At 39.6% G+C, this 18472-nt stretch overlaps 2 protein-coding genes across 3 annotated transcripts in view; one reads left to right on the plus strand and one right to left on the minus strand.

Moving 5' to 3' along the window:
• The window catches only part of MPLKIP (M-phase specific PLK1 interacting protein), a 57492-nt gene that overhangs the window by 22411 nt on the left and 16609 nt on the right, over window positions 1-18472 (plus strand). The gene's annotated exons all lie outside the window — the stretch shown is intronic.
• The window catches only part of CDK13 (cyclin dependent kinase 13), a 118851-nt gene continuing 114457 nt past the window's right edge, over window positions 14079-18472 (minus strand). Inside the window, exons 13-14 of one of the 2 annotated variants that reach the window (XM_055301046.1) lie at window positions 16049-16321; window positions 14079-15491 (exon numbers count right to left, since the gene is read on the minus strand). In XM_055301046.1, the coding sequence (XP_055157021.1) occupies window positions 14644-15491; window positions 16049-16321 (1121 nt within the window). In that variant the 3' untranslated portion in view covers window positions 14079-14643. Of the gene's footprint in view, window positions 15492-16048; window positions 16502-18472 lie in introns of both variants that reach the window. The other variant, XM_055301045.1, reaches the window with a different exon arrangement.

Raw genomic sequence — 18472 nt, forward strand, 5'->3', positions numbered from 1 at the left:
GAACTCCTGGTTCTTCCTTTTGACAGCCTTTTTCTTTTTTAAGATTTTATTTATTTATTTGAGAGAGAGAGCAAGAGTGAGCACGAAGCAGGGAGGGGCAGGAGGAGATGGAGAGGCAGGCTTCTGGCTAAGCAGGGAGCCCGATGTCTGGGTGGGTCCCAGAACCCTGGGGTCATGGCCTGAGCTGAAGGCAGCTAAACTGACTGAGCCACCCAGGCACCCGTCTTTTCCTCTTTTTTATGAATGATTAATAAGAAGTGATTCTCCAACATTCCTTTAACCATGGTAATCTTATTGCTCCTTTTAAGTAGTTGAATGGACAATGTGAATGTAGCTCAATTCTGGCTAGAGATATAATTCTTAAGAGGTGATCCTTCTGCTCTAGAGTTTTGTTTGGCTGTGATATTGGAACAGCCACAACAATCTTCCAACCCCACTGAAAATGGAACCAATGCACAGAGCAGGACAGAACCAAGAAAGCTACAAAGAAGTAAACAAGGAGTCCTGACATAACATGTCTGAAGATTAACCTTTTCTGGATTTATGTGAGAAAATAAATTTCCCTATTGCTTATGCAACTTTGAGCTGGAGTTTCTGTTATGTGCAGCCAACAGGTGCTGACCTGATAGAGAATGTAGTGAAAGGAAAGAAGGTGCTCCAAGTAGCACGTCCTAAAGTGTGTAATTGGCAAGTCGAAGGAGGTAGAATATTGGACAATGTGCTCCCCACTGTTCCGGGTTTGGATGACCCTTGCACTTGACTAAGTTGTTACCTTATACATTGGGACACTAATCGTGCACCTACAAAAATGTAGTATTAAGGGAAATGATAGGGAAAAAAAATTAGGATATTGGAATATGTTGGCTATTTCTCATAGCCCACAACAAAGAGCTGCATCTGGCTGAAGGTGACCTAACTGAAAGCAGAAGTCCTCCCTAGGTACAGCCTGCAATCTAAGTCAAGGATTGAAAAGCTGAATTCTCTGCCCCAGGTGGTGGAAGACCTAGTAGGAGATACAACTGAGAAAAAGACCTTTACCATGCCTTTCTCAGAACTATAGGATTATGAATCATTCCTTCCTACCCAAGACGGTTGTTTCATTGTGCCTCAAGGCCAGATATCATTAAGTAGAAAGAAGGATGAAGAGATTACAAAAATGAAGCCTGGAGTGAAGGTACCTCACTGTGTTATCACACTGCTTCATCAGAAATGTTACATCACAAGAGACAAAGCCATTCAACTGCTGTCCTTTTAACAGTACAGTTGCAATTATAAATTCCAAGAATTTCTGAAAACTGGGACACAGAGGCCTGTGTGCCAATGCTGTTAATGACTTGTAAAAGCACACATTTTTTGGAGAGATTGTGCTCAATCAATATGCTACTCTCTCCCTGTACCAGTTTCTTAAAGACAATGTCTTTAAATGGGCCTTAAAATAAGTGGCTTTGTGTGGACTCGGGGCAAGACTAACTGCTATGGTCTGAATGTTGGTGCCTCCCTGAAAATTCAAAAACGGAAGCCCAAACCCCCAGTATAGCTACATATGGAGTAAAGAAGTAAGTAAGGTTAAATAAAGTCACTAAAGTGGCCGCTGGTCCCCTAGGATTAGGGTCCTTATAAGAACAGATGCCAGCGAGCTTGGGCCCTCGTACTTGCTCAGTCTCTCTCTCCCCGCCCGTGCTCAGAGACAGTCCCTGTGAGAACACAGGGAAAAGGTGGCTTCCCCAAGTCAGAAGAGAGCTCTTACCAGAAACTGAACCCCGCTGGACCTTTATCTGAGACTTCCAGCCTCCAGAACTGGGAGAAATAGGTTTCTGTTTAAATGTCAGCCACAGCCCGTGGTATTTTGTTATGGCCATGTTTAAATCCCAACCCTACCTTATAATGGATTATGAGGCCATAGGCAATTGTTTAATGTTTCCTCACCAGGGCACCTGGGTGGCTCAGTGACTGAGCATCTATCTGCCTTTGGCCCAGGGCGTGATCCTGGGATCCTGGGATTAAGTCCCACATCTGCAAGGAGCCTGCTTCTCCCTCTGCCTGTGTCTCTGCCTCTCTCAGTGTGTCTCCATGAATAAATAAATAAAATCTTAAAAAAAAAAAAAGTTTCTTCACCAGTATCATCCTCTGTAAATTATACTTGTGACTAGTATCCAGCTCCTAAGAGTTATTAGGATTAAATAAGTTAATATTTAGAAAGAGCTTAGAACAGTGCCCACAGTAAATGCCAAAGTATTGGTTAAAGAATATTTATATTTATTATTTGAAATAATAATATCTGAAAATATTTATTTATTTTCAGTTAAACTAAAAGAATCAATTACAGCAAATTCAATAATAATTTCATGAGTGTTTCCTTTGGTGTCTGATAAAAAGCTGAAAGCATACCAGTAAAATGTTAGTTAAGGCAGGTCTACAAACTATCAAGATGACAGTAGAAGTACTTAAATGTTCTGAAGGTCCACTTGGACCTGAGGATACCACTGAGTAGCCACTAGAAAACGTGACCTTCTTCCTAAATTTAATGAAGTACTTATTACTGCTTTTGTGTTTTGTTCAGAGTCACAAGTCACAAGTACTATTACTCCTTTTGTGTTTTGTTCAGAGTTCACAACAAAATGTGAACAACAAATCTGTTTTTTGCAAGCTTTGCAGTTTTAATCTTTCGCATTTAGACCTATGATCTATCTCAAATTAACTTTTGAGAATGATATAGGACTCGAGCTTCATTTCTTTTTTTTTTTAATTTTTTTTTTAATTTTTATTTATTTATGATAGTCACACACAGAGAGAGAGAGGCAGAGACACAGGCAGAGGGAGAAGCAGGCTCCATGCACCGGGAGCCTGACGTGGGATTCGATCCCGGGTCTCCAGGATCGCGCCCTGGGCCAAAGGCAGGCGCCAAACCGCTGCGCCACCCAGGGATCCCCTCGAGCTTCATTTCTCCCCCACATGGATACCAATCACTACAGCAACATTTATTGAAAAGATTATTTTATCTCATCGAATTCATGAAGGTGAATGTGTGTGTTTGTGGGGGCGGGGGTTATTTCTGGACTTGTATTCGGTTCCGTTGGTCCACATCTGCCTTTGTGTCAGTACCACACTGTTTTAAGAGCTGTGACTTTAAGCACTGAAAATCTGATCGAGTAAGTTCTTCAACTTTGCTCTTCAAGGTTTCCTCGACTATCCTAGTTCCTTTCCCATTTGCCCTTAAATCTTAATATCAATTCTGTCTCTTTCTCTCTCTCTCTTTCTTAGACACACACTTCTGGGTTTCTGATTGGGATTTCATTGAATCTATAGATAGCCCAGTATGAGTAGAATTGACATCATAATACTGAAGCTTCCAATCTGTGAGCTTAATATATTTATTGGTGAGCTGGCTCATTCTCTCTTTCATTCTCTCCATACTTTTAGGTCTCCTTTAACTTCTCCTGGCAGTGTTTTGTTGGTTGTTTTTAAGATTTTATTTATTTATTTGAGAGAGAGCTACCAATAAAGAGGGGCAGAGGAAGAAGCAGACACCCCACTGAGCAGGAAGCCCAACTCAGAGCTCCATCCCCGGACCCCAGGATCATGACCTGAGCCAAAGGCAGACAGACACTCAACTGATTGAGCCACCCAGGCGCCCTGTTTTGTAGTTTTTAGTACTTCTTTTGTAGGATTTATCCTAAGTATTTGATTTTTTTTAAAAGATCTTATTTATTTTTATTATTATTTAATTATTTGACAGAGAGAGAGAGGCAGAGACACATGCAGAGGGAGAAGCAGGCTCTCTGTGGGGAGCCTGATGTTGGACTCGATACTTGGACCCTGGGATCATGTCCTTAGCCGAAGGCAGACGCTCAACTGCTAAGCCACACAGATGCCCCAGTATTTGATTTTTTTATGTTAATGTTAGTGATTACTGAATTTCTTTTATTTTATTTTATTTATTTTATTTTATTTTATTTTATTTTATTTTATTTTATTTTATTTTATTATTTCTGATAGTCACAGAGAGAGAGAGGTAGAGACATAGGCAGAGGGAGAAGCAGGCTTCATGCACCAGGAGCCCGATTTCGGACTCAATCCCGGGTCTCCAGGATCGCGCCCTGGGCCAAAGGCAGGTGCCAAACCGCTGCGCCACCCAGGGATCCCTGATTACTGAATTTCATTTTTCAACTGTGCTAGTATATATAAATACAACTGACTTTTGCTTTTCAATCTTTTATTCAACTAAATTAACTTATTGTTTGTGGTTTCTTTTGTACTTTCTGTCAGTGAAAAAGACATATTTGTTTTCTTCTTTTCCAATCTTTACATTTTCACCCTTATGGCTCAGACCTCTAGTAAAATATTGACAAGTGGCAGTGATAAACATTCTTGTCTTGTCTGGACTTCAGGAAGAAAGGGTTCACTATTTTTCCACTAGGTATGTTAGCTATATGTTTCAAATAAATACTCTTTATCAAATTAAGGAAGTTCCCTTCTATTTCTGAGAATTTTTTTTTATCATAAATGGATGTTTAATCTTCATACTTTCTGCATTAACTGAGATGATGGTATGGTTTTTCTTAACCATGAGAATGTGGTAAATTGCAATGATTTATGAAATTTAGCCCAACTTTGCATTTCTGGAGTAAACTACACTTGGTCATCATACCTCCATCACTGTTTGCTTTTAAAATCTGGATTTTCTAACATTTAGTGAGGGATATTCAATGAGATATTAGCTTGCAATTTTCTTATACAGTCCGTGTCAGGCTTGGGTTGTCAAGATTATGCTGAACTCATAATATGAACTGGAATATATTCCATCTCTAATTTCTAAGAGTTGTGTAGAATTACTGCTTTTTCTGTCTTTGGAAGTTTTCATTCGCAAAGCATGCTGAGCCTACAGTGATATTTCTTTTGTTTTGGGGGGATAAATTTTCTAATTACAGGTTCAATTCCTCTCATAGAAGTAAGACTTTTCTATTTCTTCTTCTGCTGGTCTTAAGTTGTATTTGTCTGTTTTATCTAATTTATCACATTTATTGGAACAAAGTTGTTAATAAGAATGTATACTGTCTGGCTTCCTCCCCTCCCTTTCCTTTTAAAGATTTTTATGTATTTATTTGACAGATAGTGAATGTGTTCAAGCACAGCAGTGGGGAGAGGCAGAGGGAGAGTGAGCAGCAGACTCCCCACCGAGCAGGGAGCCCAACGCAGGGCTCTATCCCAGGACCCTGAGATCATGACCTGAGCCCAAGCTGGACGCCCAACCCACCAAGCCACCCAGACACCCCTCTCTGGCTCCCTTGCTATGACACTTAAGAGCAGGCAAAACCATTCAAACATGACAGAAGTTAGCTTAGTAGTTCCTGGGAGGCCTGCTTGGGAAGGAGCATGACTTCCTGGAGTGATAGAATTGTCTCTCTTGATATGGGTGGTGGTTATGTGGGTGTGTAAACATATATAAAAATGCATGAGGTGCACTTAATGTTACTTTAACATATCCATGTTATATTTACATAAAAGTTTAAATGTGAAATTAAAAATAAAACTTGACATGTGATTCCGATGCCCACCCAAGGCAGAAACTTTTGTGCTCAACAGTGGCCTGAGAGAGCCCATCTGAACGCTGCTGGAGACCTAAATTTTCAAAGTGAGTGGTCCCAACGCTGGAGGACTTAGACCATTTCCTTGTAACAAACATAGAACGGGCCTCTCTTTTTTTTTTTTTTAAATGGTAGCTTTTTATTTTTTTTTATTTTTTTTTTATTTATGATAGTCACATAGAGAGAGAGAGAGAGGCAGAGACACAGGCAGAGGGAGAAGCAGGCTCCATGCACCGGGAGCCCGACGTGGGATTCGATCCCGGGTCTCCAGGATCGCGCCCTGGGCCAAAGGCAGGCGCCAAACCGCTGCGCCACCCAGGGATCCCAGAACGGGCCTCTCTTATCTCCTCCAATGGAGACAGAGAAAGAAATAATTTCTCTGAATTTGAAGGTAGTAAACGTTAGTGTTTAAAGGAAAGAATGAACTCCACACACAGTTCTCTGTTAACCACTTCTTTGATGTTTAAGATGAGATCAGACAGGAGATAGTTCAAGATAGTTTTTATATTCTGTGGAAAGCCTCTGGGGTGAATGTTCTTATTTGTTGACTGAACTTGATATCTTCCAACTTAAAATGTATTACAAAAAGATAAGAAGAAGCAAGCATGAATGAAGAGTAAAATTTGCCCTTCCCCACTCCCACCCAATATGTCAGAAACAAGACCAAAATATTCATGAAGCACTTACTCTATACCAGGCACTATCAAGGTACTTAACCCATAAAACTTCAGTACTGTACCCATTTAACACAAAAATGTAAAAACTGAGAATCAGGGTTTTGATGACTTTCCTAAGATTATACAGATCAATACAGGGTAAAGCTAGAAACTGATGCTGGCTCAGAAACCTGCCTTTTAAACCACTGTGCTATATAATAGCCCACAATTGGTGTTAGTTTTCAAATTATTTTTCTTCTTTTTTTTGAGAGAGAGATTGAAAGCACGAACAGTGGGGAGGGGCAGAGGCGAAGGGAGAAGCAGATTTCCTGCTGATCGGGGAGCTGGATACAGAACTCGACCCCAGGACCCAGGGATGATGACCTGAAGCACCCAGGCGCCCCCAAATTCTTCTATAGACATATTTATAGACATATTTATTTAATCAAATGGAATCTTTCTTCACTTTTATCCATGACAATATTTAACTACTTTCCAATAGATGGATATTTAGGGTATTTATGCTTATTACTTTATAAATGGTATTATTTATTAATAACAGATTCCCACAAATGGAATTGCTATGTCAAAGTGCATATTCCCTTCCTTGCTATTTTTAATTTTTGTCACTCAGACCCATGAAAATGTGTATGTTAAACATTTGCTCTTTTTGACTTTAATATTTGTGCTTGTGCATAACCAGGGTCCCAGTAAACTTAGTATCCAGTAGAGCAAGTCCAAATTCTTGGGTTTTTTTCAAAAGTACCTTGGCTATTCTTGACCCTTTGTTCTTCTGTATCAATGTTTCCTGCAACTTTCTCAAATCTCATTTTAATGCTATCAACCTTAGTATAGATTCTCTTCAGTGTTGACACCTACATTGAAAGTCATCTAGTCTGCCATTAAGAACTTTCTCTTCCTTTCCAAACTTACTTTTCACTTCCTTCCTTCCTTCCTCTCCCTGGCTCTTTCTTAACTGTGTAACAAAGACCTGCCACAAACTGTTGAATACCAAATAGTAACTAATATATGGACATCTTTGTTCATTCCTGATCTTAAAATGGACGTGTCTAACATTCTGTCCTTATATATTAGGTAATGATTATAATAGTTATGTAACAGAACTGAAACATCATTTTTTTTAAAAACAGGACGGTTCTTTTTTAAAGATTTTATTTATTTATTCATGAGAGACAGAGAGACAGAGACACACGCAGAGGGAGAAGCAGGTTCCATGCAGGGAGCCCAATGTGGAACTCGATCCCGGGACTCCAGGATCACAACCTGAGCCAAAGGCAGACACCCAACCACAGAGCCACCCAGGCATCCCAATATCATTATTTTTTAAATGAGGCTAAAATAATTAATTTTACTACAAAACAAACAAACAAAAAACAAAAACAAAACGGAAGTAGAGGGCTAGAAAGTGGGCAGATTTCTTTTTATATAGGTGATGGTCTATAGCAACTTCTTTATACCTGAGATTATTCATTCAAAAATAGGTTTACATACATCTTTCAAACATCAAAAGCTGAATAGGAACATCACAAATCAACAGAAGGCCCAAAAACACAAATTTTAAAAAGAGAGAAAAAGAAAAGTTAGCAAAGGTTAAAAACAAAACCAGCAAGGTGGCATTGAAGAAAAGGGGTAAGAAGAGAGTATAAAATAAACTGACGAAAGACCGAGTAATTGTGATAATATTACAACTGTACCTAATAGAATTAAAGGTTTTTAAAACTTGAATAAATGGAACAAAGATTATGAACCTGTAAGTCCTGAATATAGCATAAAATATATAAAACAAAAAGGATTAGATATGTAAGAGCAGAATAAGAATTTACATTTCTCCTTGAGAGAAGTGAAGCATAGAGGTAAAGATCTAGAGAATCTTACCCATATTCAATTAATAATAATTGATTTAATGGCTATATGACAAATTGTGCCAAAGAACATACCCTGTACCAGAGCACCCAGGGAAATACTGAAAAACTGTGCTTAGGATAAAAAGCAATCCTTAATAAATTCTCAACAGCAGACTGTGTGTACTGACTATATGTAATAGAAACTATAAGTTATTAATAAAAAACTAAAGTAAAAAGTAAAATATACCCAGCCAGCCACCTGGAAGTTGAAACTCACCATCCTAAATAACCCTTAAACAAGCAATCAAATTCTCATCCATCAAATATTGAGAAAACAGTAACGAAAACACACACTTCTCAACCCATGGGATGGAGCCGAAGAAAATATTCAGAGAATTCATAACATTAACATGGTCTTGGAATTGGAGAAAGAAAAATAAGTGGATCAATAAGGGAATCAATTCAACTCAAAGGGTAGGAATGTCAGGGAAGTAGAAGAAAGGAATCAAACTCAAAATGCTGAAATAAATACCCAGGCGCCCTGATGCTAAAAACATTTTGAATATAAGGTAGACCACAGGACGAATTTCCAGAAAAAGGAAAATTATCAAGGTGTACTCAAAAAACAGAAGCCTGAACAGAACAAGAACACATGAGGAAATAGAAAAATTGTCAAAGAATTACCTTCCAGAAGAGTCAGGTGTATCTGAGTATAAATGAAACAGCATCAACTTCAATAAACAGATAATTCTTACAATACATAAACTATTCTAAATCAAATAAAATGAGATTGTTTTCCAATTTATTCTGCAAAGCTATCAAGCCTGTTAATCAAAACCAGACTTCTCTCTTATAAATAAACATAATACAAAATCCTAAATACAGACTTAGTTAATAGAATAAGCAACATTTTAAATGAGTGGCTCAATATTAGATTCTACTAACATAGATGGTGTCTATTATCAATAGCTCAAAGGAGAAAATCTACATAAATATAAGGGTAGACATTGAAAAAGCACTTGAAAAAATATTAACATCTGATCCTAATAAGTGGGCTTCGTGAATATTCTTAACATAAATATTCAATCTATAGTTTAAATTATACATGGGGGAAATACTAACAATTTATATTTGTAAAATCAGAAATAAGAATGCCAATTAACATATTCAATCAATAGAAAATCATTAGAAATTATAATAAAAGTTTAAAAAAAGGAAATTATAATAAAAGTCAATGTGGTCATTAAAAAAAAACCCACATGACAGCTTTCCTATTTATGCAGTGATTAGTTTACATTACTGTACCTTTAAGAATATGAAATACAAATTAAGATGATTTATCAACTGTCAAAATGGCAGATTTAGAAGTTTTAACATGGCTAACTGAAAAGTAGTAAGAATGAATATAAAACTTACAAACCTTTCCTGAGGGCAGAGGTTTAGAAGGAAATCATGTGTATTTGTATTTATGTGGATTTTCAGTATATTATTTGTAACAGAAAAGTTGGAAATATTTTGTGTCTAGCAATAAGGAAATTTTATAGTTCTTCTATAAAGGAATACTTTACAACCATTAAAAAGAGGGTAGAATGTAATTATTGACCTAGAAAGATGTTCACAATGTATTATTAAATGAAAAAAAAACCCACCAATGTCTAGGCAATATAAACCCATTGTTTTAAGAAAAAGATTAGATAGGCATTTATATACACCCACCAAAGGCTAAATATTAATGGTTTAATTAATGGATGTGTTCTCTGGATGTGTTCCTACACTTTCACATGTGTACCAGGCTAAAAAGAGAAAAATAAGTGTTCTGGGTTTTAAGCTTTGTCAAGAAAACGTGGCACAGGCACCTGGGTGGCTCAGTTGGCACAGTGCCTGCCTTGGGCTCAGGTCATGGTCCCAGGGTCCCGGGGATCCAGTCCCCACGGGGTCCCTCCCACGGGGGGGGGGGGGTCTGCTTCTCCCTTCGCCCTCATGCTCTCCCACCCCACTCATGCTCTCTCTTGCTTGCAGTCTCTCTCAAATAAATAAAATCTTAAAAGTAAAAGAAAGAAAGAAAACATGGCACAATGGTTAACACGGAGTCATCTTTGTCAGATAAGATTATTCCTGAAAGTCTGTTCTGGAGACAAGCAAGAATAAAACAAGGCTAAAAATGGCCTGGAATTCTGATGGCATTTTATTTACAGACTATCATATACAGCCTTTTTTTTTTTTTTAAACAAATGGCTTATATTAAACACATTGGATTTCACAGTTACAAGACTTTACTAAAAGTTCTTGCATAAAGTACAACACCTTTACAACAAACTAAGTGTGAAAAAGAATCAAGGGGTGACTCACGTACAGGGCCTCATTTTGAATGCAATGAGAACTAAAATTTTTTAATAGGACATTTGGCATGGTGAAAGGAGTAAAACCCACAGAATTTGTTCGTCCACATAATTCAAAGGACAAGTTCTTTCCATTATGGTCAAAATTCTGTTTTCTCCCTAACTGGATCCCTAGATAGCTTATCAATTAACTCTTAATAGTTTATATTTTCAGTTAAACTAAAAGCACTTTAAAAAATTATCTGGAGAGGCTTTGGTAAATGAGAAAGCATTGCTCCCTCATAACACCACTGGAAATTCTAAAACCTTAAAAGAATTTAAAAGCAATGTTTGCAGGCCGGCTGATAATGACTTTCCTCTTACAAATAGAAAATAAATTTAAAGGAAAGATTCAGTCTTACTGTCAAGTTGATATTTGAATAACTATTGTCTTTTAAAAAAAGAGAGATGAACCTCCTTTTTAAAAACTATCCATCCTGTATAGGCTTCTAATTAACTTCTCTAAAGTTTTAAGTCTATTTCTCTATTGTTTTTGTTTTTAAAGTTGACCTTTTAAAGCCATTTGCATTAAACTAGTTGTTCAGCATTCTAAATTTATTTTACTGTAACACTGGTAACCATTTTAAGTCAATTTCCTTGTTAAAAAGTTAAGTGTTTCCTGCAGAATTTAGATAAGGCTTAGACGGACAGCCCTGGCTACCCATCTCTAAATCTCATTTTTCTCAGCTATAAAGTGAGGAGACAGACCAGATGATGTTAGATTAATTGGAACATCCTGTACAGTCTTTAAAAATACCAAAACCAGTATCCCAGATCAGTAGATCTTCACTCAGAACTTGTATTTCAGGTTTACTTAAAAAAGGGGGGGGGGGCTCCAGTGACAGGTTGTGTAAAATTGGATTAGGCTCCCAGCAAACAGCTAACTGACTCACAGGTTCCTGTGAGAGTAGCTGGGAAGCATTTAACCCATTTTACCTTCCACCTTCCTTGAGAAATCCTGGTATTTGCTGCAGACTGGCCTATTACAAACTGGCCAGATGCGACCTAAACTTGTTTTCACCTTGGAGTTTCTAGTTGTCCTAGTTCTGCAATATTCTCTATACAAATTGGACTTTAAAATTTCACACTCACATTTCCATCTCTCACGTTCACTCAAGAGTAACGTAGACACAGCTGAGCAGCAAGCTTCTCCAGGCCTTTGAAAAGCCTGTGACCCACTCCAGCCTTCACGCACCCCAGGTGCGAGGATGGCACCCAGTGCTCGGCGGGCCCTGGATATACACTCGCTGACGGGACCAAGCCCCGAATCACAGCCAGAACATCATCTTAATTCACACTCCCCAAACCATTGTCATCGGTAACCCCCTTATAGTGAGTCTTTTAAAATTTCATAAGTGACTACAGCTCTCCAACAAATAACGGACTCAAGATTTGAGTTTGCAGAGAGACTTGCCGGGTCAGAAAATACAAAAGACAGCTTCACGTGGGAGACCAGAAAATTCCTTCTTTTGTTAGGTCAGTCGTCTATTTTCATCCTCATGGTTGCAACCTGACTTACCTGTTTCTTTCCCCAAAACTTAAGTAATATTTTACGTTCCTTAGATTACACTCAAGAATATTCAGCGATTACTGCCATTATAACCTACGAAATTAGGGATTTCTGACCTTGCTCTCTTTATGAAATCCAATTTCATAAAGTATCAATTGGTATGGAAGGGATGCATTAAGATCTTGCTACCGTATTTCATCGATTCTTTCAAGGGATGACCTCTCTGAATTTGGGGAGTAATCTTACAATTGATGCATTGTGTTGTGGCTTAATTGGCAACATTTTTTCTAAATGGTGCAATAAAAATTGGTATGTCTCACAATTAATGATGTCTTAGGGTAATATTAGAAGCTATAGTTCAAACTTCCAGTTTCAAGCAACAGTTTCCCTGTCCTCCCAGCCACTCTCCCAACATAATATAACTGAAATGTTGGAAAAACTATCCAAACACAGTTCAATTTTATATAAAATATTTAATTTTTAAAACACAGGCTATTCATGTCACATAAATATCTTCAATTTTAGGTTAGCTGCTATGGTCAGCAGAATTATCGAGTGTGACTATTAAGAATAACTTAGATACTGTCACTTAGAGGAAAGTCTAAAGCGCTAAGACTCACCATATTAAAATTTCAGATACTTGAATACTGTAGCTATTTTGCTAAATTTCAAAATATTTCTTCACTTCCTGCAATGTAGTTTTATTATAAGTTGTTAGTACTCAATATTCAAATAAAAGCAAAATAATTTTTCTTCCATTCATTTCTTTCTCCCCAACAAAAAAAAAATTCCATCAAAAAAATAAAATGATCAACTGACATCAACTCATTTTATAGCAGTAAAATGGTAAAATATCCACTTTAAAATATCCTTACTGTCACCAAACTATAATGCTTCCCATATACTGTTTTGAAATGAAGGTTCACAAGTCAGATAGAGGACATGGGGTTAAAAGACTGACTTTAGAACTGGAGCAAGTTCCATTCTAAAACAGTTCTTCCAATTTACAATTCCAATCAAAAAGTAAGTTACCAGGAGAACAGTTAAAAACAAAATGGTTAATTGGCACAACTCTCATTTCCAGAGTTTATTTTTCCATTTAGTGATAATGGAAACACTGGTTATTCACCTTTGGTTCCTTTCAAGAATTATTATAATTCTGCGTGTGCGTGAGCGTGCACAAACGTTAGTTAGACTTGACACCATTACAGCTTACATATGGGTTAGTCCGTCATTCTCTGTTGCTTTTAATAAAAGAAAGAAAAAATATTAAAATGAGCTAAAGTTGTTCTGAGTCTGGCAGAAGTCATAATAAACCTCACAGAAGGTGAGAGGAGGGAAGATAAGGTTTTCTCTCACTACATTTTCTTTTCGCTCCAATAAATTCAATCGAGGCAATGTTTTCTAGTTAACAAACTGAACGGCTAATTTTTTCCTAAAATGGCAATTGTGTGACTTAAGATACGATGTTTGCCACCCCTCCCCCTGTGAACTTTTAAAGGAGTCAGGCAAATCCTGTGTATTTCGGCCTTGCTTCTACACCACTGCCCTCGATCACCCGCGGCAACAGACAGGGACGTAGGGAAGCCTGAAGGAACAGGCCTCCCAAATTCTCGAATTCTCGTTTAGCTATTACTTTCAGCACTTCGACGACCTAGCTTTTTAGAACTTCTTGGAAGTAACAGAGGACTGACTGGAGTTCTAATCCCTTTTTTGCGCTCACCCTCCTCTGGAGACAGGTGAGAGTGGAAGGTAACGCAGCCCAAAGACAGGCAGGCAGGAAGAGTGGGCTGGGCAGAGGGGATGGGTCTAGCAGGAAGGGGGCAGGCGAGCCGAACACTCGCGAGCTCCGCCCCTTCCGTACAGTGTACTGGTTCCCTCTAGAAGACAAATGGGTGTAAAGGTTAACTGCTTTTTCAGACCTTAAGCTTACCTGTTAAGGCACTTACTTCCCCTCCCCACCCCATATTTTTCATATAAAACCCACTATTTCATTTGAATGCATTTTGCTCGGCTATGATAATCTGCAAAATAAAACAAAAATAACGTTGACCATTTTTTTGTTTGTTTATAAAACTGTTGCATCAAGAGAAAGGTTGTGTTTTATTTTCTGAAGTGAGCACAAAGTACACCTTTCACAATAACACTGAAAGCAGGTGCAAAGACGGACAGTGACCTTTGACTAAAGGCAGCTTTGTAAAAAGAAAAATACCAAATAAATCAGTGCCCTTTCTGATTGTTGTAAAACTGGAGGGGGGAGGGGTTGGTTGGTTGTTACATAAAAGTTGGTCCAAACTTACAAAAAAAGCACAAATGTGCATAGTTCAGAAGATCTGCAAGAGGGCCATAAAAGACTCTTATGTCCCTAAGATTAGCATCCACTTAAAACTGCAAGAATACAAAATAAAATCGTTAACTAGAATTTGTGAAGATGTACAATCAATAGATCTAGTTTTTAGAACAGCATGAATTTAAGCAAAGGTTTTTTTTTCTTTTTTTTTTTTAACTATTGTATGCAAGACCCTTTTCCACATAAAAATAAAGCTGTTGTTGAATTAATATTATTCAAGTCTCTTGGATCGCTGCCTTAAATTGCAGCTAGAAAAGTCTTTCCAGATAAAAACGATGTGCCTGAGGAAAAACAGATACTCAGTATGGTAACCCTCTGCCTCGACCTCTGCCAGCTGATGTGCTAATGTGTCCCCTGTATCCTTGTGAATACCCGGGTCCTTGGGCCGGAGAAGTCCAGGTCTGTCCATGCATGAGGCCGGGGCCGCCCGGGTTCTCCTGCAAGCTCCCGCCATAGTTATAGTTGTGCATCTTTGCTGGCAAAGGATGAGTACTCTCTGGCCCCGCGGCAGGGTCACTGCTGTTTGCCAGGACGGCAATGGGGCCGTGGCTGTATTCGAATCTGTGGTCCTTGTCTCCACTGAACAACATGGGACCGGTATTGAGGTAAATGTCTCCGTATCCAGCTACTGAACTGGGAAATGACTCGGAAAAAGCAGAAGGCTGAGGTGGACCGCCAGAATGAGATGAAGCAGTACTGTAGTTCTCCAAAGGCTGGATATCGGAGTTCCCAATGAAGCTGCGTCGTTCCAGTGGCGGAGCAGAGCTACCCCCGAGACCATCGGTGCTGACGTAGGGAGCAGAAGAGAAAGAAGATCCAAAATTGTCCTTGTAGTCTGACGCAGGGACGTAGGTGTCTCCGGCCTGGTAATCAATGCCACTCTCTCTCTTGGGGTCATCCTGGGGCTGATGCTGAGCAAGCAGCTGTAACAGGGCTGCTTTCACTCCGGCGTGAGGGTCAGTTAACGAAGAACTAGTGGTGGGGACGTGCTGGTTTTCTGTCCGATAATCCAGATCTTCCTCGGTGACTGGTGGTGGTTCAGGTGGTTCGGGAGGTCGCTGATCCGGAGGCAGAATGCGAGGCCGGTCTGGTTCCGGCGTGAGCTCCAACATCCTCATATCCTGGTGCTGAATGAGGTCATCTTGCCCTATGTGCAAAGAAGCAGAAAAAAGGAGAGTTAAAAGTTACCATGAGAAGCCGGGTGAGTTTCCTATGGGTGCTCGTAAAGAACATGAGAAGTCCTGTCCCCCGCAAGTAAGCAAAAACAAAAATGAAGGAAGCAAGGGAGGGAGGGAAGGAGAGGAAGGGATGGAAGTGCCAACACTGCGGGTTACCACCCGAGTTTACAGGGACTGAGAAATCGAATTGCGTTGGACTCTTCCCATCTACCGATTTCCGGCCCGAAGAACAAAGCTACCGCACACATCAAAGTTTCTGCCTTGGACAATCGCCGCTGCAGCTGGAGTAAAAGATTCTTCCTAAGCCTATGGCTTTCGGAAGGAGTTCTATCACCCTGGATGGTTTGTTCAAGAATCTCCCCCGAGGGGTGGACGGACCAAGAGAACCACCTGTAACCAGTGACCAGAGGACTTTCAGAACATCTCCCCCGGCAACGCCACTGAACACCATGCACCACAGACACTCCTCAACTCCACGGAAGCAGCGTGAAGGCCACGGTGCTCGCGGTTCGCTCTCTGCACTCACCCGACGCCGGAGTGCTAGGTTCTGGAGGGGGCCTGAGCTGTAGTGACGCCTCGTGTCCTGATCCGTTTTCCCTCTCTTCTAGTAGCACATCCTTCTGCTTTGACTGCTGGGCCTTTATTAACTGAGTCAGCAGAACTGCAAATGCGCTCTGCACAGCCGCCTGCGCAGCATCAGTCTCCACTTTGGGCTGCACGCTCTGAGAAGAAGGCTGAATTCCTCCCAGTGGTTTCGAAGACTCCTGCTGTGGTGTTGACGGATCTGTCTGTTTTTCACCTGTTGCCAAAATTCCAGCAGGAAGGTTTATTTTATTTAGCTGCTGTTGAGTCTCAGAGTTTACCTTAATGTTCAACACTTGGACAAAATCAGCCATATTAACACTTGTTTTAGACTGTAGTAGGTTTAGAAGAATTGCCAATTCACTGTGGTTTAACTGCTGTCCAGGGCCTGTTTTTACTAAAGACAAAATTTGTATTAATTAGAATTGCCATAATTCATAGCACCCCGCCCTCCCAAATGGCCCTGTATGGCCATATTCAAGTGCACATCTGTGGGGCAGTGTTTAAGAAACACTGTGAAAAGGCACCTCAGTCTAGGTCTAATTTCATGGCCATTTAAGATGTAACTGCACCTTAATTAGAACAAAAACTGTGGCCCATTTTGAAGAAGTTCTCTTCAGGGGTAAATTTCAAAAGAAATTCGAGACTACTGCTGGAAGCCCATCATCTTCTAGTTAGACCAGGAACTACTACCTGTGATGGAACAGAGGGAGTGGGGGCGGTGGGGTGTGTGTGGGGGCAGGCCCAGAGAGTCAGCACTCTGAACATTTCATACCCTTTACTCCTCACCATAATCTGGAGGTCACACTCTATTATCAGTCCCCCTCCCCTCCTTTTTTTTTTTTTTTTTAACTAAAGAAGAAACTGACCTCCAGAGACACTAAATGACTTGCCCAAAGTCACACACTCTATAAAGTGCCCAAGCCGAGATCAGAACGTAAATATGCCGATTCCAGCCTCTGAGTTCTCACCGTACTGCTAAAATCTAAAATAATGCTTTTTATCTAAGGACTTAACGTTATTTTTGCAGTAATTTCAAACTGGAATGTTGCAGACTTTTTCGTAAAATGTACTTTATTCAAATAATCATTTTTTTTTAAGCAAACTCACTTTGGGAAGTTAGGAATTCTGACAGAAGCGTGCTGATGAAGTGCCCACAAGAGGGTATTAACTAATCACCAGCAAAACAGATTCAGCTGGTTTTTTGTTTTGTTTTTTTTTTTTTTTTCAATTTTCAGATTAGACACATGACCATTTAGACAGGTTCCTGCACAAGCTTCTCGGGTCCCACACGATAAGGGTGGAGGGTATATGGTACCGTGTGGGGTTGGGCACTGTGCTGATAAGCAATTTCTGTAAGAGTAACAGATGAATAGAAGAGCCACTCCAGGAAGATGAGAAACTGATGCTGAATGTTACCTTTTTATTTTCTCTCGTTATAGATCTTAAGATACTTTTTATTACTTCTTAGTTACTTTCAGGTTAACCTGAAACACACTTGGGCCAGTCCCTGGGACCCCCAGGCATTAATAAGGAAGGAGCCAAGCTTGTCTGCTGCACGCCAAGAGCCAGTTCCCCTCATTTTCCAGTCACGTTTCTGCCTGTCTCAGAGGCAGGCTCTGCGTGACTTCAGAAGTACTCTGTAACCACGCTGTCTCCTCTACAGAAAGGGCACCTTCTTACTAACAGCCGATGACGACGGACGTGCAGAGAGGACTCATTCCTATTTCACAAAACCAGAATTCTCACTTAACAGTGAGTCAAAAAGGGGGGGGGGGCAACAAAGAAAATGAAACCCTGACCAACAAATAACAACTGTTTTTGTCTGTAAAGTAACAGGTACTAGCACTTTAACGCAGTCTGACCAAGGTCAAGTTTAAGCTTGCAGATCACGCAGGAAAGGGGTCATGGTAATCTCTCTCCAGCTTTCTCAGCTAATCTACTCTATATTTATACTCAACCACCAAAAGTTGAATCTGATCAGATCTGTTTTAAATCAACTGATTTTTAAAACTAAATGACAGAATGAGTGACATTTCCAACAACACTGAAAAGGCTTAATTCTCATGAAGAAGCTTACTCTTACAACAGATTGAGTCAGAGGAAGAAATTTGTTTCCCCCAAATATCCTTCTTTACCATACACTTCAAGTCTTTGCTGGCATGAAAGAAGATTCCAGTCTTTGAGATTCTATAACATAATGGGAGATTTAGTAAGTGTGATCTGAGGACATTAAAAAAAGAGCTTCTATTACGAATTTTGGCTCTTTTCCTTTATCTTTCTATTGACTCCTGTACTAGGGAGAGAAAGGCTATAGAGAAATCTGACCACTCACTAATCGTATGTAATTTGATGCTTTCTTTAGAAG

Source organism: Nyctereutes procyonoides, unplaced genomic scaffold (assembly GCF_905146905.1).
Source record: "Nyctereutes procyonoides isolate TBG_1078 unplaced genomic scaffold, NYPRO_anot_genome, whole genome shotgun sequence".
Taxonomy (NCBI): domain Eukaryota; kingdom Metazoa; phylum Chordata; class Mammalia; order Carnivora; family Canidae; genus Nyctereutes; species Nyctereutes procyonoides.